Source organism: Etheostoma spectabile, chromosome 21, assembly GCF_008692095.1.
Source record: "Etheostoma spectabile isolate EspeVRDwgs_2016 chromosome 21, UIUC_Espe_1.0, whole genome shotgun sequence".
Lineage (NCBI taxonomy): Eukaryota > Metazoa > Chordata > Actinopteri > Perciformes > Percidae > Etheostoma > Etheostoma spectabile.
This window is the reverse complement of record NC_045753.1, coordinates 18,944,802-18,967,652: the sequence shown is the minus strand read 5'-3', so window position 1 is coordinate 18,967,652 and position 22,851 is coordinate 18,944,802. Positions and strand designations below refer to the sequence as shown.

Sequence of the window (22,851 nt, the reverse complement as noted above, 5' to 3'; positions counted from 1 at the left end):
TTAGGAAGAAAATAATAGTCTGTCAATACAAACTGTACTAAGCAAAGTAAATGCATGACAGATTGATAAAAATACCAACTTATCCATTTTAAGAAAACTATTGTGTCTTTTTGGCTGGGGCAGGATGATAAATCACAGTGAATATGGATTGCACCAAATGTTTCCAAACCAAATTATTTCCTGAGTTAAGAAGTACAGCCAAGTGTCACGTGACATTAAGTATCCCTAAACTAGTAGGTGCAAAACCATGTTTTGCAACTATTTTGTCCAAATACTCTTTCAAAAGGTCAAAAACGAACTTTGGTGCTCATCTGTGAAGTTGGATGAGATGCATGACAAATGCTAAAAAAGTATTGTACAGGATTACAATAGTTACTCATGTCAACAAATCTATTGCTATGACAACTGAGCAAACTCCATCCACTGGGGGCTGTTTTGCCAAACAGTAGAAAAATTTAACACTTAGCCTTTAATATGTCATAATGGCTAAACAAGCCATGTTCCAGCTTGGCTTTGTTGGACAGGTGACGCTGTGGGCCATCAAACCAATAGAGACCGAGCTACGGCCACTTGATCCTTGTTATTAGCTTTGCTCTGGTGAGCGTTTCTATGCCAACCTCCAATTAAAGACCAGTGTTTGCAGCTTTTCTGTTTAAGCCAGCTCGCTCAATGGTAGCGCCAAGCACTTGCAGTTTATTGCAACAAACTCTCTATTAGCCATATTATACACACTCTTTGTTGACCAATCAGACACGGGTCACTGTTAAAACAATTTACAAACAACTAAGAATCACCTCACTCGTATAGAATGGGTAATCGTTAAAACCATTAGTAATCATAGAATACATCTTCACAGGAAGAAACTGAATTTGTCATTTTCTTGTTGAAATCAAAGGCCAAGGTAATTTCTTCAGTGACCTCGCACATTGACACACACATAATCACAATCACAACAGTCACAGGTCTTAATGAATACAGTATGTACTATTGAATCTGCCTAATCAAGTAGAAGAATTAATCTGTTTCATGCCCAGTTGACATCAAAGTGGTCTTTAGAACAAAGCAAACAGCTGGCCTTCCCTGTTTGCTTTGCATTTCTTTGATCACTAGCTAATGAGACCGGCCTCCTGAGCCAGTAATGAGGACAGACTCATGTAGTATTCTACATTTAGTACATTAATTGCCTTAAAAAAGGCACAAAGTCCCCTGATCAATATGAATTAGGACAATAATACAGAGTGATGTGGTGTTGTCTTGTTGTATGACTGTGCACAATTCAACCAATGAACATAGACACCAGCCTACTATCTCTATCTTTATCTTAACACCTTGGAATGGCTTATGACAAAGCAGAGCTTATACTAGAGCACAATATTTGCAAGGATAATTTCTAAAAACAGCACATGCCCTGTTTTATATTAAAAAAGTGTGCTGCCCTCTGGTGGATATGCATACAAGCATTGACAACTGAATCTGTCAAGTAAAATAAAGGCTCAAATGAAGCATAACTAATGTCTATCTCTTTTTTCCCCAAACAAAAGTTGATTAAGATAAGCATATGAATAACTAAATGCTTATTTTAATGATCAATTATAAAAGTGCCAAGTATGAGGATTCACTGTTTTCTTTATCTTGTCAAAAAATGATCAGCTGATTCCCTCCCTCCCAGCTTTCCTCTCTGTGTTTCTTTGGCTCTGCGACACGTTCCGTGTCTCACTGTATTGTTTGTATCTGTTAATTTCTGAGTATAAAAAAGAAGAAAAAAAAGAAATTTGAACACAAAAAAAAATCATCAGATTAATGGATAATTAAAATAATCGTTACTGGGAGCAATCAATTAAGTTCTTGATTATTGTTTAAATTAATTTACTAGTCCTTTAGTATTAGAGCTATCCCAAACATTATACATTTATAATGACATCAAATTAATAAAACACTTACATTTAAGAAGCCAGTGACTCTTTAGCATCAGTAATCAACTAACTGATTACTTGACTAATTGCTTTAGCAATTTGCTGCAATAACACAAAGATCACAAGGACGACTAGTCAGACATACAGTATGACAAGAGTGCTGTTGGAGCTGAAACTTCCCTCTTTCTCACACACACACACACACACACACACACACACACACACACACACACACACAGGCATGCTCGCACGCACGCAGATCAGTGAGCAACATTTTGCATTAAACATACATGAATGAATGAATGATTCAGGCTTCAACAGTCATAGGTGTTCACATACCAGAAATATTTTTTAGAAATAGTTTAAATGCCGCACGGACCGCTACAGGAAATCATTCCTACCACAGGCAATAAAACTCTTCAACACGTCATCCCTGGGTGCTAGATGAGACTCTGAGACACCACAATATTGCAATAAGGGCAACCGGCCCGATTGGTTCATTTACATTTTAGCATACTTAAACAGTTGCACATTTTGTTTTTCTTATCTTGTATATATTTAAATATTTGTTCTGATATTCTTATATTTTATTCTTATATTTTGTTATTATTATTATTATTTCATGTATATTGTATGTATGTATATTTTGTGTGCTGCTGTAACACTGTAATTTCCCATTTTTTTGGGATCAATAAATATCTATCTATCTATCTATATTTAGCAATCTAAGTTCATCTGCAGAATAAAGTATTCTCTTCTCCACCAGATGGAACCAAAGGCTGACTTTCCATGCTCGTACACATTTAAAGCTCTCTCATTTTATCATAGCTCTATTTATTAACATTTTATACATCATGAAAGGGAAGGCAGGAAAAAGTAAATTGAAAGCATGTTTAAAGGCATGTTTATGTATTTCATTAAACGCTTAAGTAGTACATGCAGTGTTGTTTTAATTCTTAGTTGATAGAGATTCTGTCCTGTTAAACGACAAGCAAGGTCAAAGAATAATCTTAGAACTTGTTATTCTAAACTACTGAGGCTTTTCAGCTGAGCCCATCGAATATAACTTTGATTTACATGACATCACGTTAAATTGTCAGACACCCTACTTTGACATTGTATCGGGTGATGCATTTTCATAATGCTCCACAAAAGCAGAAAATGCAATTAAAACTATTCATGTATTGCATCCTGTAAGATTAAGGGTGTAATTTTAGCTAAATCCATTCAGGATGAGCACTCAAATTAAGTCAAAGTGTTAGGAAGGGGAGGTGACAGGCTATTAACCCAGGCTGTATATCCATTGTGTTATTCTTTGAGTGCAACAGTAGTATGACCCACATTTGGGAATTGTTGGTCCATTTCCATCCAAATGCTCTTTTTTAAAATCAAACCTGCAAGAGTCTTCAATACTAAAATGTGATTGCATCACTGGAGGAGAGCACGAACCGAGTGACACATGTAGCAGCCATGCAGTAGGGGTGCTATGTCATGTCACATGAGGGTGATAAAACTGGGAGGTCAAAAGAGAGGTCAAAAAGTTGTCATCATGACAGGAAGATCATATGTGTGTGCTTGTTTACATTTCTCATAATGTATGTGGTCAAAGTTCATGTTATTTATTTGGATGATTCCACATAATAATGCATTTTCAAGGTCCACCCAAATAGTAATAGTAATACAGGCTACGTAATATTGATTAGGAGTGTGTGTCTATGCATTCAACCTAACAGGGTTAAATTCCCCACTGTTTGTGTTTGTGTGTTAGGTCCTAACCCATAGTTTAACAACCCTGGCTCTGGATCTCTATAGGGACACTTTCCCAGTTTCTGGAGCAACGCAATTTTCCCCACAATATCACACAGATGCGAGAGGCCTGAACTACAGACACAGACACAGACACACACAGACACACACACACACACACACACACATAACTCCATGAAGCAAAAACACACCCACATGCAGTTTTGACATCCTTCTGTCACCCCAGAAAAAAAAAACGATGGAATGTATTGTATCCAACATGCGCTTCTGTGCAGCGGACTAGAGCAAACTTACAAACAGCGATTAAGCTGAGGATGAAGTCTCGCTATGTTTAAAGAGCAGAAAGGTCACATTGTTCAAGATACTGTCAATGTGAAAAAACACTTCTCCTTACAAAGGAATGCCAGATATTTACTGTCCTACCTGTTTTCTGTATAAGCAGACATCTCAATGCACGCACACACACACACACACACGCACACGCCGCACGCGCACCGCACAAAACTCACGCCCACACCACACACACACCCACCACACCACCACACACACAGACAAACACACAGAACAAACACACACACACACACACACTAATCTCAGGCTAAGCCGCAACACCCAGCTGGGTTAGAGTGGCCTGCTCTGCACATTCCTTTGTAGTGGCACAACACACAGAGAGAGACCATAAGAGTGATACTTACAAGGTTAAATGAGTGTGACATACAAGGAGGGTAAGTGTGTGTGTGTGAGTGTGTGTACATATACACAAAGGGTTGGGGTTACTATAATTATAATTCAAAACTGAAACTGCTGATTGATTCTGAATCATTTCATTTCCCTTACTGATCTTTTGAAGTAGTTAATTACTTCTTTAAAAATATGTTATTTTGTGTTGCAGGCGTTGGATTTATTTGTTTTTTCAGCTAATTGACTACCTTAATGTTGTGTGGATCATAGACGCCCTCGAGGTGGGACCATCTCCTATAACAAGCAATGAGGATTCCAACTTGTGTGTTAGTGCGGGGTTTGTAATGATTCAATCTTCAAACCGATCTGGCGAGAGCAACTCAGACGGCCAATTATGTTCAATATGATCAATGTGTTGTGTAGTATGGCGAGTCATCAAATAAATCTCCAACAAACATTTTCAGTAGTAAATAAAAGCTGTACTTTACTGTGGTGCATTCTGTACTACAACAATGATGCAATTGAAAGTTGCTTAATTGCTTCATAATGTTGACAGTAGGATGAATACAAAAAGATAATACATGCCTTGCTGATTACACACAAAAGACAATTGAAGGTGTCATGCACTATACTGGCAAGCTGCAATGTTGCTCAACTCATGTTCACCTTGCAAAAATGTACGCGGCATGCTTAGCCAATTATCACAGCCCAGTTTCGTTTAGATGTTGTACACTTTCACAACTAAAAGAAATACTCAACTCATTAGTCTGCAATGTACGTGCAAGGAGTGGGGTCTCTCATAATTCTACATTTTAACAAAAAAACTGTGTTCCCAAGCTTACAGGGATTTCAGCTGTTTGAAGTGATTTGTTAATTTCCATTATCTCCAACTGTGATTGTAATTGTAATTAAATCACTTCGACCGGGCCCTTACCAGTGGTTCAACACTGTGTCTGCTCATCAATTACCATCTCACATTGTAGGCAAGAGGCTCTAAGATCTATTCAATAGTTGTCACATAGAAAAGGAGTTTGTTGTGCATGCATACAGTATGTGCTTTAATGGCGTGTAAATATTAATTTAGAGAAAACTGTTGACGCTGTGATGACCCTAACAAAGAAACAAGCCAGTCTTTTAATTGAAGCAACAACCTGGAAAGCCAATCAATGCAATGTTACCTCAGTGTGTGTGTGTGTGTGTGTGTGTGTGTGTGTGTGTGTGTGTGTGTGTGTGTGTGTGTGTGTGTGTGTGTGTGTGTATTTGTGTTTTTAGCAGCCCTAGCAAAGCAATATCTGCAGCAGAAGCTTCCAGATGAGGTTGTTTTGAAGATCTTCCTCTACATCCTGGAACAAGACCTGTCAGGCAGCTTGTGTCTGCTAGAGATTTAGCCAATTAGCCAACGACTCAATCCTTCAATCAGTGCTGCTGAAGGCATTGAAACTTGTCTTTTCATTAAAATGCAGCCAACTGAAATTTGTTTCATCTGGCATTTAATATTCTAGGAAGCGTCTATACATGGAGATCTTTGAGTACACACGTCCCATGATGCATCCCGAGCAAGGCAGATTCTTTCAAGTCACCCGTACCCCTGGAAGGAGAGCTTCCAACAGCTGGTAAGTTTACCCTCATAGTTGTCTGTGTGTTGTTTTACAGGGAAAAAGAAATAGCTCTGTGAAGAGCATCAATATCTTTGCACAGACTTGACAACATAGCTTGAAATGGGTGTCTTACAACCGGATATTTGTTGGACATATTATCTTAAAACGTTACCATTGAAACAAGTGGTAATTGGTAACCAAAATGTGGATGTGTTTGCAAAAGTTATTAACTGAGCTCATAAAAGCCTTTTAAGATAGTGACCCATTTTAAAGACATGGATATTAAACTAGCAAAGGGCTGGGAGAAAACTTTAATTCAACAGCGCATTTGGGACTAAATTAAATTATGTCTTTAGCTACGGAGAAAGGCAAAAAATGTGCTTACTTTGCTATTTCAGCAGCCTTTAATTAACTGCAACTACCGACTACAGATTCACGCTCAGATTTTACTTTTCAACATTTACCACACCAACTTCTTCAAGAGACTTTGAATGCTGGGGACTATCTTTGCTATTAATCTAAAATTTGTTCAAACTAAAAGTAAAAAAGAAAGAGAAACAGAGATATTCTGTGTGTGCATGTGTGGGCTGATATTACAGCACGGCAACCACATGGGAGACTGAGTAAGCAACAATGCTGCGCATGTGTGTGTGTGTGTGTGTGTGTGTGTGTGTGTGTGTGTGTGTGTGTGTGTGTGTGTGTCTCATCTCTCTCCCTCTATCAATCCACCCAGTCAGGAAGTTATGTATACAGTCAGGACTGTTGTATTTGTGAACCAAACCTAATACACATTATTTTTGGTGATCTGTGGTTTACAACTGAGCTCCACCTACAAAAAAACCTAACAAGAGACAAAAAAGAACTCCTAGTCATGAAAAAAGTAATGGCGTGACATCCGCTGGGCCAGATAATAAATGATGTGATTAATAGTCAGTTTCAAAGAGAGATGAGTTGAAAGTATTTCAGTTGGATCGATAGTACAAACAATGAACAACTGTGTTAAACAATATCTCCAAGACACAAGCCTGTGTATATTGATATTTAAGGAGACAAGTCACATCCCAAGGGGCACTTCAGAAAGAGACATTTTTAATTCCCTTTCCCCGCACAGATTTTCCTTGGATTGGAACAGTTGTGAGAAGACACAATGAGGAAAGCAGGAAAGCACAGAGCGTCCCTAGAAAGCAGAATGTGTTCCTGTCCCTTAAGTCTACTTGCATCCTCGGTAATGGGAAGACATTATACAAACGAGCATCCATCTCTCAGCCCCACAACCACTTCGCCCTAACTGCTACGGTCAAAAAAGGGTGTAGTCCATGTTTGTGCCTATGTGTGTGTGTATATTTGTGTGTGTGTGTGTGTGTGTGTGTGTGTGTGTGTGTGTGGGTGTGTGTATATTTGTTTGTGTGTGTGGGTGTGTGTGTGTGTGTGTGTGTGTGTGTGTGGTGTGTGTGTGTGTGTGTGTGTGTGTGTGTGTGGGTGTGTGTAGGGTGTGCATTGTCACTTACCACTTGGCCTGACACCACTTTAAGTTAAATGAAAGCACTCTCAGCAGGATTAATTGGTGCTTACAAAGGCAAACAATGAAATGCTTCTGGTTTCAGAGACTGTTTGATCCCTACTCCAGGTCTCTGCCAGCAACGTTAACGTTAAACCGGCACAGAGCGGGGAAACACTTCCTTATTTTGTGTTAAACTTCCCTTACACTTAAAAAAAGATTGTAGATACACTGATCAGTGCACAAAGGGATTTTACAGAAACATTCTAATTAGAACCCTGAAAATGTTTTTTGCATTTTTACTGTAAGACAATGTAAAAGCCCCCCCCTCCCCCCTCCATTTATAATATTTTCCATCATGTCCATTTTCCATTATGAACTGGTTTATGTAAAAACCTATACAAAACACACGTTCATGGCTTGTCTTGGTCAAAACTCCTTTGTGTTTCCACTCTCTCACTCTCTCTATCCTCTCAGATAGTCCATGCCTGATCCCCCCCCCCCCTGTTTTCTCACTTAATTCCATGGTAGATTTTCTTCCTTTTCCACTGTTAAAATCTCATTTTCCCTCTTTCTCTTCTAGGGCAATATCTCTTTTTCTCCCTCTGTCCCTCTCTCTCTATCTCTCTCTCTTCTCTCTCGCTCCAATCTCCTTCACATATCCTGTGTCTTGTTCTTTCTCACTTCATTAGTTGTAGCATAAACACACAGGGCACAGGATAATCCAGAACTCAGAGGAACTCTCAACATGATTGCTGCAGAGTCAGGCTTTTATGCCACATATAGGGTACCATAAAGTGTGGAAGGGTGTGTGTGGTGTGTGTGTGTGTGTGTGTGGTGTGTGTGTGTGTGTGGTGTGTGGTGTGTGTGGTGTGTGTGTGTGTGGTGTGTGTGTGTGTGTGTGGTGTGTGTGTGTTTGGGTGTGGTTGGTGTGTGTGTGTGGGGGTGTGTGCGTGCTGCGTGCAAAAGACAGAGGGGAGTAGAGACAGACAGTGTTTTTTAATTCTGTAATCAATTTACAACGTTTGCGAGAATACTGCACACATTGACAACTAAGTTTAGCTTTAGCATGTGTGGCTGGTTTGGGATGCAAAAAAACATGCTGTACTTTGATTTAAACAGACAGAAAATAGGAGGAATAGGTTTCCTTGCGACTGGACTGCATGAGTCCCATTTGTTTTTGAAATAGGATGCATTTCTACTTTCTCATAGTTTTTATGATCCCGATGACAGCCCCGCTACAACTCTACTTATTCACTGCTGCTCAGTGTTCTCAGAGTTTCTCTGGTGACCCCTTACAGGAGTAGCTCAGATGGTGTTTTGACAAGGGAAGTGCTGGCAACTCCCCCATTTTCAATAGGCTCATTATTAAAGCAGCTCTTCCTGGACTTTACACAGACCGTATTTCGACGACCACCAAGGACTCATAAAAACACTTTGGCAAAGTCAGAAACCACACTGCAGCATGCACATGAGTATGAGTGTGTGTTTGTACAGTGAGAGTCTACATGCCCCCATCCTTAGACAGTACATGGCTCTGTTTTTGCTATGCGTGAACCCATATAAAACACAAATACATATCCATGCATTTATGCACACACATAAGTATATTACAACTGTGCACATGTCAGAATCCCATCATATAACATAAAACATAATAAATGCCACATGCACAGTCAAGTGCCCAGGTACATTCACTCCACAGTTACACATAGCAAAACATTTAAAAAGAAATACAATATGTTACTTGGCATTACAATATAATAAACTTGGTCTTGTGTAACTAGGCGTCCTTAAGGCAATGGGTTTTGGTCTCCATGCGTTTTAAGTTTTCACAGGAAGAGGAGAGAGAAGATAACAAAAAACAACAGCAGAATATCTTGTGTGATGTTGCCTAATCCCAGTTTCACAGATTGTTATAATGTTTGCACCTCTAAGACTGAATAGCATGACTTGTGACACACAAAATGCCTCATATTGAAAAGTAGGAATAACAAGTATATTCTCTGAATTGTAGCTGCCAAGGTTGCTTAAGCTGAACAGCTCTTGTGAGAGGTTTTCATGTTTGTAGAAAACACTCCCTCTTGCTTGGGAACTCAATAATAACACAGCAATGTCCTGGGTCTCCTCTCTGTCTCACTCGACCTTTTTTTTTTCCTCCATCTTCCATCGCTCTCTAACTTTCTCACTCTGTCATGGTCATTTACCTTCTCTCCAGTTTCCATGGCTATAACTTTAATGCAGATGCCAACTCTGCTCGGTCCATTCACACACACACACACACACACACACAGCAGTCATTCAGTCTGTCAGTAATATGGGGAGCAGAACTAACAGAGAATAACTCATTTTTCCACAGCAGGGGCCTACCCTGAACAAAGAGCCAGTGTGTGTATGTGTGTGTGTCTGTGTGTGTGTGTGTGTGTGTGTGTTGATCTATTAACATACTCCTTGAACAAATTATTCATCTTTCATGAACAACAGGCATAACATTTCAACCCAAACAGAGGAAAGCAAAAGCCAAGAACAATTCTTCCATTGAAGCAAAAATCAATCAAGTCATAAATAGTCTTGTGCAGTGATGCTGGTAACGTGTTACTCTAATCTGACCACTTCTTTCAGTAACAAGTAATCTAACACGTTACTATTTCCAAACCAGTAATCAGATTAAAGTTATTTATTCAAGTCACTGTGCATTACAACAGTATTTTTGTCATTTTTCTTTGTAAAGATATATATTTTTGCTTTCTTTTTGCATCTTGGGAGTGAAGGCACGTATGCGACAAGTCACATTTTCAGCATGTGGACAGTTCACGTGTACAACATACAACACACACACAAACGTAAACAACAATGGACGGAGGGGAGAGATGCAAGTTTTCTAGCTGGAAATAAAATCACTATTTTGAGTTTGTGTCAGCTAAAGATAGCAATATTAAGGTTTGTTGTACACTCTGTGCTGGTGGCAATAAAGTTCTATCTAGCTACAAAAACACTACATCAAATTTGAAGAAACATTTGGAGTCACAGCACTGCACAATCAAACATACAGAGCAAGTCCCAGGTGATGCAAAGCAGAGAGCAGAAGGTTCCCCACAACCCAAACAACAAAAGCTGGACTTAGGTGCAAAACCAATAAGTGGGGGGGAGTTGAAGAAGTTGGACGGGCAGTAAGTTGTAGAGGGAACGCTGCCCTTAAATACGGTTGACTCGCTCTCTTTCATGCCATAATAAACAAGATCCCCACTACTGTCAATGCCGAGCTGCCTCACAGTAAACCATTTTTATGTTGAGGCGGCGGGGGTGTTGTCGGCAGCTGCTAATTAAATAAAGTAACTTGTAATCTAACTGTTACTTTTAAAATCAAATAATCTTTAAAGTAACTAACTTTACAGACTAACTGTGGCAACACTGCTCTTGTGCCATTATAGCTTTCTTGTGGGGGGAGGATGAGAGCTTGAAAAGCAAACCACATATTAAATCCAATGCCTTATTATCTGTGGAAAATCCACATCGTTTTTAAAGCACTTGAAGCATGAGCACATTTTAGATTGAGGTGAATCGTCAGTGATTTAAGGCCATGAACACTATAAACATTGTGCCTCCCACTGTAACATATTTTCTAAACTCTTAAAAGGCAACCTTAATAACCCTTGGCTTAGGATGATTATGGAAAACATGTTTAATTGTGCTTATTAACACTGCAGACATACTTCATACAATCCTTTTTGCACAGTTCTCTCATAATGGGAGCGTGTTAACAGTAGCCTGGCTGTAAAAAATGTAAGTATCATGAAATCTGTGAGCCTGTGTATTGATTCTCTTACCTGCTGTAGCTTAACTCCAACAAAATGTAGCATCTCCCTGCAGACTCTGAATTCTTCTCCCATACCACGTATTACGACTGGCCACATATCCTTCTTGCTGGGTTGCCATGTCCTGCAATTAACAACTTTGTCCCAGACCTCCTCTGAGATGCGTCCTGATGGCAGGGTCTTGACAATCGCTCTGGTACCAGTACACACTGACTTGGTCATCTTATGGAAAGAAGAAAAGTATTTCAGCGTGTCACAATGGTTTGTTTAGTAAACTATAAATGTCACGATCAAGGGTCATAAAGTAAAATAAACATTAAAAAATAACACATTTGTTCAAGATACATATTCTATACAACACCTAAATTGTTCAATCTTATAAAAAAGGAATCTTGCATGTAAATACCTTCTGATTATTCTTGAAGAAGCGCCTCACCAGGACAGTAGAACGCTCTTTACGGTTTCTAATAAACTCTGTGTTATCCAAGAGACCCTCTCCATCCCCCTCATCGCTGCTGCTGCTGCCGCCGCTACCGCCACCACGGTTCCTGGTCACTCCTGAGGATGACCTCTCATCCTTCCTTAGGGTTGTCCTCGTGGTGGTCCTCATGGTTTCTAGAGATGCTCGTCTTAGAAATAATTCCTCAAGGGAGCATTTGTCAACCCTGGGCTTTCTGTTGAGCCTCTCTAAACTCGAGTAGCCATCTTTGAGATGATGCCAGTGAATGTGTCCATTCCGGAGATGCTGGCGGGGGTTAGCAGGGGGGGAACTACAGGGCGATGACACCAAAGAGCTCGGTTCACTGGATGGACTGCACCGAGATGAGAGGCAGGGTAATGTCTAGAAGCAGAAAACATGGTAAATTAAAATAGTCTTAATGATGTTTCTGTACAGCTAAATTGTCAGTGCCTCAAATGGGCTTTCTAATGGGGTAAAGCATTTTATTCAGTGTAAACATAGTTCCATCTTGTGCTTAAAATAAGCATGTAAGAGCACAGAGAACCTATTACACATCCTTTGTGAAGCAGTTAAAGGACACAATCAGCAAATAACCAGGGCTTGCATCTTTCTCCTTTATTACCTTCTGGAAAGCCAGCATAGACACAGGCAGGCTGCTGCGGCGGATGTGTCGATAGTTGTGCTGAGAGGGGCTGGGGCCGGGGCTGGGGCAGAGGCGAGGACTCTGAACAGGGCTAGAGCTGAGGCTTGGACTGGATCTGGGGCTGTGGCAACAATAGATTTTTGGACCCATGTAAAGGCTCGACAGGGTGCAGGAGCAGTGGGTGCTGCCAGCTTGCCTGTATCTGCCTACATGCACAGCCTCTACAGGCGTGTCCATCTGGCACGGACATCCCTCTGAACTATTCCCAGGTATTGGAGGAACAGTGTTAGTTATTCCTTCAATTCTTCTGCCAGCCGGCAGCTCTGGATAGAGTTTCTCTTCGGTACTCGAGAGTTTTGAGCTGTAATCCAAACACTCGTATTCCTCGTCCAAAATCGTCCCTTTCCCACTGTCACACGACAACTTCCTGTATAATAGAAGGGAAGGGCTGCTCCGCTTTTTCGATTGCCACAATTGTTCAGAGTATTGCCATACTTCCTGGCTGTCATTTGTGTGTCTGGCTGCTCTGCTGGGTGTGCTCCCAGTGGATGGAGGTGGAGCATGCGGAGCCAGGACAACAGATCCAACCTGTGTCGGATTTTTTTCAGTAGCCATGGCTTCTCCCTGGAGCGTCCTGCTTTATGCTTTGTTTTGCTGCAGCTCTAAAAACAAGTGACACTTTGCTGTTGATGACAGTTAAGTATGACAAATCTAACCTAACAGCATTAAGAAGAACTTCAGAATTCGGCTTAAGGCACTTTATCTATATATTTAAAATTGCTTGCAATAGACCCAATCTGTGATGCAAGCATCAGTCAAATACATTTCTCTGAGATTCTTTTAATTTCAAACATTTGAGAAGCAACATCTTCAAACCTGATCACTGGCTCCATAGATCAACAAGAGGAAACAAAATGTGCAGAGAAAATGACTAATGGTGTGAGTTTACCCTGAATTGGCTCACATATTAAAAAAATAAATAAATAAATAAAAGAAAGTATTAACTGTTTCAGCTACCATAATCAGAATCAAACATTTTGTATTTTAGTTCAGTTCAAAAATACTCACTTAGATGATGAGAGAGATCCGCTTCAGGTCATGCTACACAACAAGCTTCCTCTTCAATGTCAGTGTGCCACCATGGTCATAGACATGTACTGAGGGCAAATAACTACTTCAGCTTCTAGGGAACTCTTGAGAGACTAAGACAACATGTCCATACAGAGTGTGCTCTGTGTGAGTTTTGTGTGCGTGTTGTAGAAACAGAAGCTTGTGCAGCTGTACAAACCACCAGATAGAGAACCCACGGAGGTGACCCTGGAGGGCCGAGGAATTTCCTTGATAGTACGGTTCACAGTCACAGCTTACACCGCCATGTGTGTCCCTGTGTGCGCTAGTCCTGATTGGACCTGATATGTATCTGTGGCATAGTTATCCTTTTGCAGGCCCTGAGAAGAGAGGAAAAAGAGAAAACACAGATGCACCAATCATTATTTATGTGGTTAATAAAGTCATTTCCATTGTTGTTTCAGTTCAGAATAAGAATGAATGTTAAACGTTCATGCAATGTTCAACTTTCAAGCATATTCAAAGGAGATTGGGTGACACAGCGAAAAGGTTCAAGACTGAGCAATACAAATATAATTCCTTCTGTGCTCTCTTCTTTCATCACATCAACTTTCTTATCTATAACTATTCAACAAAATCACTGGACACAGCACAAGCCATTGTGACCGAAACAACTGAAGCAACAAATACTGAATTTCAGCCGGGAAGGAAAAAATGAGGGAAGGAACCACACTCATTTTACACCCATAAAAACGACCAACCTTCTGGGGCAATAAGAATAAAACTATAAACAGCCCATTTATCCCCATTTCCTGAGATGATTTATGGACTGTAGGACATGTTATGTGTTTGGTATGATTAAATAATAAAGTGTCGCCAGAATTGAATTCTTCAGTAATGTGTCTTGGAGAAAAACAGTGGGGATTAACAAACACCATAAGAAAACCTCAAGGAAGACATTTGTGCACCACACTGCCAAAGTACTAATAATTAACAACCTGCCATGTTGTCTAAAAAGTGGATCCCATATCTAGATTTGCCCCATTTATCTATCATCATGAACTTACATATTCTGGATAACTAGAATTTTACCTTTTGGATATAAAATGTCAGCCTTTTTCCAGTCACTGCAAGAAAAAGGCTTGGAGAATCATTAATGATCAAAACCACCCAGGTAACAGCCTTTTCTCCCTGTTGAGGTCAGGAAGAAGGTACCGGATACCCATTGCCAGCACTGAGAGGCTGAAGAGGAGCTTCTACCCTCAGGCCTTTAGGATCCTGTTCCTAAAGGCCTGAGGGTTCCTAGGAACCCTGTTCACCAACCTGAACTTTTGGCGGCAACCTTTTGGCGGACGGCAGGAACCGCTTTTTAAAAATGTATTTGCTTTTTGAAAAACTAGGCCTGCACGATAAAATGTTATAAAAGCGCGATCTTGATTCACCCATGTTCTCCGTTTTATTTTTAAATAACTTTGATTCTCATTTAATTTTACGAGCTGACGGCATCACAAACGCTACTACTCTCTTCCGTGAGTTTTAAACATAGACTGTTTAAAACAGGTTTTAAAGCACTCCAAGCGCTGCGATGCTCTCCCTTCTCTCCCTTGAAGCCTCTATGTTTACAGGCTTGTGGTGATGAACAATGTGCTCGGTAGTGCCAATTTTGCCAATTTGTTTTGTTTTGTCATGGTTCATGTGTGCATAAACATTACACTTTATGAGGAAAAGATTGTGGCAGAGAATCGTGGTATCAATTCTAAGCTAAAACACTGTGATTCCCCGCAGCGGTGTAAAACCAGCTTTAGATTAAATTTAAATTTAATTTTAAATTAAAATCCAGGTGGAAACCAACTTTCTGGATTAATTTGACTGTTATTATTGTTAAATGTAACAACATGCTTTGAGTTTCTAATGCTAGTAAATACTTACAAACTTTAAACAATCAAACATTGATACTACCTTAAACTTTTCGTCCTCCTCCAACACAAACAAGTGTTGATAATTACAACTAACAGAAACATTTTTTTTATTTTTGATATTGTCCAGCAGCAGTCTTAAAATACAAGACTCTTGTCTTTAAGGAAAGCACATACTGTTAAATAGACGTCAATTATGCAAACTCAGTAGAATGCCAGTTGGAAAAGAGGAGCGCTAACAATGCCTATGACACTAAACAGTCCACGTTCAGTGGCTGGCTTTCATCACACAGCTCAAAAATATATAGAAAATGATTTCCCTTATCCAAAATCTCAGAAAAAAACTGATTTGATTTCACATATTCTGTCTAAAATCAATCTAGCACACTGGTAGGAGAATATATAAGAGCTACGCAGAGACTAGTTAAGCAACATGCTTGCATGACATAGAGCCATAACAGACACATTCACCCACAACATGCACGCATACTAATTGTGTGGTTCTGGTATCGTCAACACTGGCCAGCAATGTATAAATCCCCAAAACTAGTGCCAAAAACCTCATAATTACAGCAACCACAGCCCTCAATTCCATGCCAAAATGCGTGGGCTACTGTAGGAATGTGGGACTGACCGAGAGGGAGGATCAGCTACACTTTAAGTGTGTGTGTGGGAGAGAAAGACAAATACAAATAGGGAGGAAAGGGCTCAAGTCATTGATCCTTAGTAATTCAAGCAGTCAAGGCATTCTTTTGACACAAACACACACACAGACACACACACCAAGTTGTCTGTGTTGGATGTCCGCAGCCTCTTTTCAAGGCTATGTGCTACATTCACGCAGACAGAACTTGAGCCAAAGGGATGAAACAGACAAGTGCTCCATTCATGAGCTCAACCAACTTTCATACGACTTCCTCGTCAGTGCAGCTAAGCTGTAGCCTTTGGAGAACACTGATCTGATAAATCAAAAAAGATTACCTTTGATAATAGGACATTCAGAGATTCACATATTCTTATTTTGTTCATTGCTAGAACCTATAATCTAAAATGGCATTCTGAAACAATGGTATCCAGCAATATGCTTAAGGTAGGTTTTACACACAAAAAAACCCGGCATTGATCTCTAGGCATCATTATCGTCATACTGGAGTTGCTGAAACAGCTTCAAAAGTGTGAGTCACTTCTGTAATAAGAAATAAGAGACATGCCAAGATTCCGAATTTCCCAGAAGCTAATAAACGTCAACTAAAAATGAAATTTTGGAGTAGGCCAGAGAAGGTTACATGAAGTATTTTTCTACAAAATGTACTTTAATAATCAATATAATGGAGCTAATAAAAAAGACCTCATTTTCCATGACAAAACATGCTAAACTAGTTAATGCAAAGTTTTCGCTATTTTCTTTTACCAAATTGTGTCTTCCCATTGAAAATGTAAACATTTTATTAATATTACACATTACAATTGGCACATCAGCACTGCAAAAAAAGCAGGTTTGGTATATTACGGGATACTCATAATATACACCTTTTATAACCAATTTTGCAACATTGCAACATTAAAAGGAGACACCTTACCCATGAGTTATATGCTGAAGAAGTTGTTTTACAACACCTAAGAATAAATAGGACAAAATTCACTGAGGGAAAAATCTCAACCGCAGCTAAACTAATCAAAATCAAGGCAGTTTTCAGAAGTCCATGTCGTTATAAGCAAACTATCAGAAATTATTAAATGAAGTCAAGTGACATTTTCTGAGAACTCTGTTCTTCACAATGACCATTCTGATCTCACCTGCATGTGTCACAGTCAACTAACAGGTCAAACTAGAAATATCAAAAGTTAGCAAAGAATAGGTTTTAGCAACTATGTGACAGACTGTACAATATCTTCCCACAGTGCCTGTGTTATTGATGTCATTCACAAAACCCTAGCCTTTTGGCTTCAAATCATAATTTCAATCATATCTTCAATATATTTCTTGGACTGTGTACCTGTGCTGTCATGACTAGATTCCCAATTTCCGGAAATCATACATCAAGTTAGGCATGTATGATTTTTTTTATGGGAACCAACCTGCTATTGACCTTGGGTGTAGTTATAAAAGAGAGATTAGCAATCGTAGCAAAGGGCAAGTCTCAGCAACTACCAGAACTGGGAGAAGAAATGAGAAACAAAAGTGCAGTAAAACTAAGTTTGCAGACAAGACACAATTCAAAAAAACATGGAAAACAACAAAGTTCTATTTGGGAACCATCTGTGTTCATCATCATCTGCTTCAGCCAATGTTGTGTACATACTGTATGCTAGCTGTCACATTAAGGCTGATGTCATTTGGGGACACAAACAACCAACACACAACACATGTTAGGTCATGAACCTGTCAGGAGGGCGGGGCTAGCATAAAATGTTGGCTACTCTAGGCAAGAAGTTGCACACTGCAGCTTTAAATCCTGAAAAAAATGTGTAGGGGCATGATGGACAGCTGTGCTTGCCATCAAGCTAATTTAAAAACACTCTGAAATTAGCAACAGGATAGCATTCCCACATTACTTAAAATGGAAGTATGTGGACCAAGTAAGGTTCGATATACAATGTGCTACAGCTGTAATAAGTCTTAGTAGACCTACTGTGTAACTATTTCAAAAGGTGAAATTCACAAATACTGACGAGAGAACTGCTATTTATAAGAATGATCAAATGTCTGCAGAACTAGAAAACAACCACGCACACCCACCAAACACAGTTCAAAGTGTCTTTTGTTATCAGCTGAACTGTGACCCTGGCTAGGAAAGCAAATGGCTCTCTCAGGCTAAATCTTAGCCTTGGGCCAAAAACACAGACAGACACACACACACATACACACACATGCCTGGAAACCAGGTCACACAGAGTGACAAGTGCACTGACCAAGAAAACCTTCAATCACTTCAACTTCACTTGTTGTATTTTATTTAATATTGTCTAACACATGGCACACATAACACCACACTTATTTTCCTAGACAATCTCTCAATGGTAAAAAATAGTCCAATAATAAGATATATATAAATAATAATAGTAATGTTATTACATTAGGTATATCTCAGTTTTAATACTTACATTAATGTAGGCAATCTCCTTGTAAAAAAGTCCTGATAATCTTAGGCTCCAGGATTTTTCAGGAGAATCAGGATTCCCGCTCACTATCTATCAACTGAGTAAGACAGAGAAGGGGAGAGGGAGAGAGAGAGAGAGAGAGAGAGAGAGAGAGAGAGAGAGAGAGAGAGAGAGAGAGAGAGAGAGAGAGACATAAGGGAGGGGCCTTTCACAGTTGGCCTGCAAGTTCAGCAGCCAATCAGAATGTGTTTTTGAAGTTTGTTGATATAAATGTTTCACCTTGACAGTCATCTGATCTGACTGACAGTTACAGCACACAACAAAGGACTGCAGTGACACACAGAACTAATTCAATTCATGACATCATTAGCACTGGTTTCTGTCTTAATGATACACTGTATACATTTTTTTTAACCCTTGTGTTGTCTTCCCGTCAAAATTGAAAAACAACACTTTTGTTGACACTTTTACATTGATGTTTTTAACTTTTTTTTACAATTTTGTTCCTTTTTTTCAACACTTTTTTCAATGTTTGTCACTTTTTTTGTATGCTGCTTTAAGGAGCTTGTATGCTTCGATAGAAGCCTAGGAAAACTGTGATCTAAGATGCACTACTGGAAAAACCTGATAAAATAAGCACAGCCAGTTGTCTGCTCATCATGCTTTAGAAGAGAAATGTTACCAACATTATCTGTGCTGCAATAAAGTGTAACACATGTTGATGAGAGCAAAAGGGGATGATCTCAGCACCTCTGACAGTCATGAATAAACGGGATATAATCAGAATCAGATGGTGAACAACCAAACTGTACTGTATTTTTTTTGTATTTGTGGGTGTGCGTCTGTTTTTTAATTTTTCTCAAAAGGTTATTTCCCAACTGCCACACATCAATTAGAAATTGACGTACAGCATTAATTGTTTTGGAGCTTACACCACATAATAAAAATGTTGCTTTTACATGCAAGGCATGTTACAGTATCAGTGGTGCAGTGTGACATTCACAGGTCGACATCAGTGAAGTCTCAAGTTCTACTAGTGGCTTTAAGTACATTTTAGGAGCATCTCAAGGCCATGGAGTGAAAATATCAATGGCTGTCACATTTCCAAAATTATAATTTTATAACAAATGTGTTTTATAACCTTTGTTCTGTGGTGAAAGGCCACTACACTGGCACCATTAATGGCCCCAGAGGTATGGATACATGTCGACACTGAACTGTAACTTAAATGAGACAGGGTGAAAAGAGGAGTCTGATGTCATGTCCATGTCACTGTATTTTGAAGGATGTATAAGTAGGAAACTTAACATGTTCACCAAAAGCACTTAATAAACAAATGGTGGATAACAGCTATATCTGAATCCAAATCTGACACAGCTCTAAAGCAGAACACAGTTGTTGTTTTTTGTTGAGACATTCAACCACTCACTGAAATTATTATGGATGTTAACACTCATGCCCTTTATACAATAACCTCATGGGTAGTCAACTAAAATGAGTAACAATTTGTTTGTGTCTCAGGATCGAGGGTTTTTGAACCCATCCTAATCATTGTTTATCCCATCAACAGGAGGCCTTCATGCTTACATAAAAGCCTTTTTCTAATGTTCATTCATGAGGCATACTCAGCCAAACGATGACTCATGGCCTGGTATGTGATTAGGTCCAACTTCACAAGGAGTGCAGGAACGTAGAGCCAATCAGTGACGTAGAAAGCAGCCCCGGTTATTACTGCCAGTAACCTTTAGGCTTCAAATTTACAATAACAGCTCGTAGTCAATGGACAAGGAAAGTAAAATAGAGAGTAAGTGACATTGAAAAATATCTCAGTGAGCTGAAATGCCACTTATCCACCTGAGCCTCCAAAATACTCCACTAAATACTTCACACTAAGATTTGTCATTGGATCTTTAGCATTCCACCAGCATTATAAGCAGGTCAGGGGGAGAAGGAATCCCCTTCTCTGTTGTGTAGGGGCCCACGGGAAAATAAAGGCATGCCATGTGAGTACAATAGAGTGACGCTCCAACTGCAGTCACCCAACCTGCAAAGAAACAGTCACGCCGTGAAAACACAGAATTCAATTAGATTCCCTTTTCAGTCACAAAGGTTTTGGTGATGCCAAAAACGGACTAATTTGTATTCCAAGAAGGGGAAATCAAGAATAAACAATCCTGAAGAAAGAATATACGTGTATGTATATTCCTTCCAGTGAAGAAGAACCTTTGACTATTGATGCATCATGCACTTTGATGTGCATCCAAACCACCGTGCACAGTGATGGCTTATTAAGATCGTTGGGCATCATGCTGAATAAAGGGTATTGCAAATTGTGTGTGTTGGAAATCAAAACGTGGTAAAGATCCAGTGAAAGAAAATACTGCAGAGTGCCCTTTAAGTCTTCAGTATTATAACACACTCTTCATGAAAAAGACCCCGCCCCCTCTCTTTAACACAGGGGTTCAGAGAAGAAAAGACGCATCATATGACTACAATAGAATCACATTCCTTAAACTGGTCACTGTTGAAAAGGAACGGACATATGTTACCATGCAGTGCAAGACCTAGCCTAGATAAAGGGACAGATTTTTGCAGCTGGGAAGTGTAAAATATATATATATATATATATATATATACATACATACACACGTGTGTGTGCTTACATAAAGGGGAAAATCTAAAAAAAAAAAAAAGTGATGTGAAATTATATATTAAATTGATTTTTGCATTATTGTCCAAACGACCTCTGATCTGGCTGAGAGCTAATTGGTCAGGCCGCCACTGCAAATAAGAACATGTTCTTAATGACTTGCCTGAATAAATAAAGGTGAAATAAATTAAAATAGTAAAATCATGGTTTCTGTGTCAACCCAACCCTAATCATTTGATGAGTCGCAACACTGCAAACACCTGATTTTTATTTAAAATTATCTAAATCCACCTCTAATATTTAAAGGTATAACCATCCGACATTAACCGTAAACTGTACATTTCTCTTTAATTACACATTGGAGTCAGGCAGCCATTAACAACAATCGGTTAATCAATTTTTACTACAGTAACCAGTAAACAGTGCCTCAAATTAGGCCTGCAAGATTCAGCAGAAAACAAATAAATCAAAAAAAATTTAGCTTACAATTGATATCACGATTCTCTGCCACAATTTTTTTCTAACGAAGTGTAATGTTTATTGCACACATGAATTATGACAAAAAAATTGGCAATAGCTAACATAGATTTATTTTGGCACCTATAGCACATCACCACAAGCCTGTAAACATAGAGGCTTCAATGAAGAGAAGGGAGAGCATTCTAGCACTTGGGAGCATTTTAAAACCTATTAAATGAGAATCAAAGAAAAAAAAAAATTAAATACAAAAAAATGTAAGTTATTTAAAAATAAAATTGCAAACAGGTGAATAAAGATCGCAATTTTATAACGATTTATGGGGCAGGCCTACCTTGAATGCCAAAGTAATTGAAAGGTGGAGCAAATTAAAGAGCTTGAATTAGCCCAGACCCAGTGGGCCGAACCCAGCCAGCATTGGGCAGAGAATCCCAGCTCAAGTGAGTAAGAACGGATGAAAAACAGCTTTCCATTTGATGGCCTGTTAAATTTCTGTAAAGAAATCCTAGCTGAATGGAATCTGTCCATAACCATTTAAACAGGATGGCATCCCCTTATTAGGAGAATTTGAAGTATGTGTACCCTTCATTTGAAGGGAGTTTTATTACATTTTTAGGTTGGGACCTAAAATGAGTCACACGCCAGTTTCTGGTGGGTCCCAACATAACAAGAGGTGGTTATGTTTATATTAGTCATGGTCACATAATGGGGCCAAGCATGCAAGGTTTCTTAGATTAATAAGTTTAAGTAGGCCGATTTTGGCATCCTGGACAACGTGTTTTTTTAAAATAATAAACGAGGCGATGTGAAACCTACACACCCTGACAGGAAAGATCAAGGAGATTCATGCAGATTCAAACCAGCCACCAGGACAGGTCATGAATACTGAAACAACTACGCAGAAGCGTTAGGCGAAAGAAAACATCCACCTTCCCATCACTACCCTGGATACAATACTGATTCCATCAGAATTGAACAAACAGTGGAAAAAAAAAACAAGTTAAATGGATGAAACATCCACCTGCAAGCTGTTGCAGGGTACCCTTCATTGTCAACACACTCTCCTTCTGCCAGTAACAAAGTGAGAGGCTGGTTACGCTGGGAACAGTGCTGCAAACACAACAGACTTTTCATGCGAAGGACCTGGAGAACATATGGCATTGATTAGAGGGTAAGGCAGAGAGAGACGCACAGAAAGAGAGAGAGAGAGAGAGAGAGAGAGAGAGAGGGCTCTGTGTGTGTGTGTGTGTGTGTGTGTGTGTG

General features: G+C 39.4%; 1 protein-coding gene across 9 annotated transcripts in view; it reads right to left on the bottom strand.

Annotated features, from left to right (window-relative positions):
• plce1 (phospholipase C, epsilon 1) overlaps nucleotides 1-22,851 on the bottom strand; it is an 84,499-nt gene that overhangs the window by 58,583 nt on the left and 3,065 nt on the right. For 7 of the 9 annotated variants that reach the window (XM_032502386.1, XM_032502379.1, XM_032502382.1 and 4 more), the window contains exons 2-6: nucleotides 18,465-18,558; nucleotides 13,444-13,823; nucleotides 12,355-13,037; nucleotides 11,679-12,113; nucleotides 11,285-11,494 (exon numbers count right to left, since the gene is read on the bottom strand). In XM_032502386.1, the coding sequence (XP_032358277.1) occupies nucleotides 11,285-11,494; nucleotides 11,679-12,113; nucleotides 12,355-12,990 (1,281 nt within the window). In that variant the 5' untranslated portion in view covers nucleotides 12,991-13,037; nucleotides 13,444-13,823; nucleotides 18,465-18,558. The remainder of the gene's footprint in view (nucleotides 1-11,284; nucleotides 11,495-11,678; nucleotides 12,114-12,354; nucleotides 13,038-13,443; nucleotides 13,824-18,464; nucleotides 18,559-22,851) is intronic. The other 2 variants (XM_032502380.1, XM_032502381.1) reach the window with 2 other exon arrangements.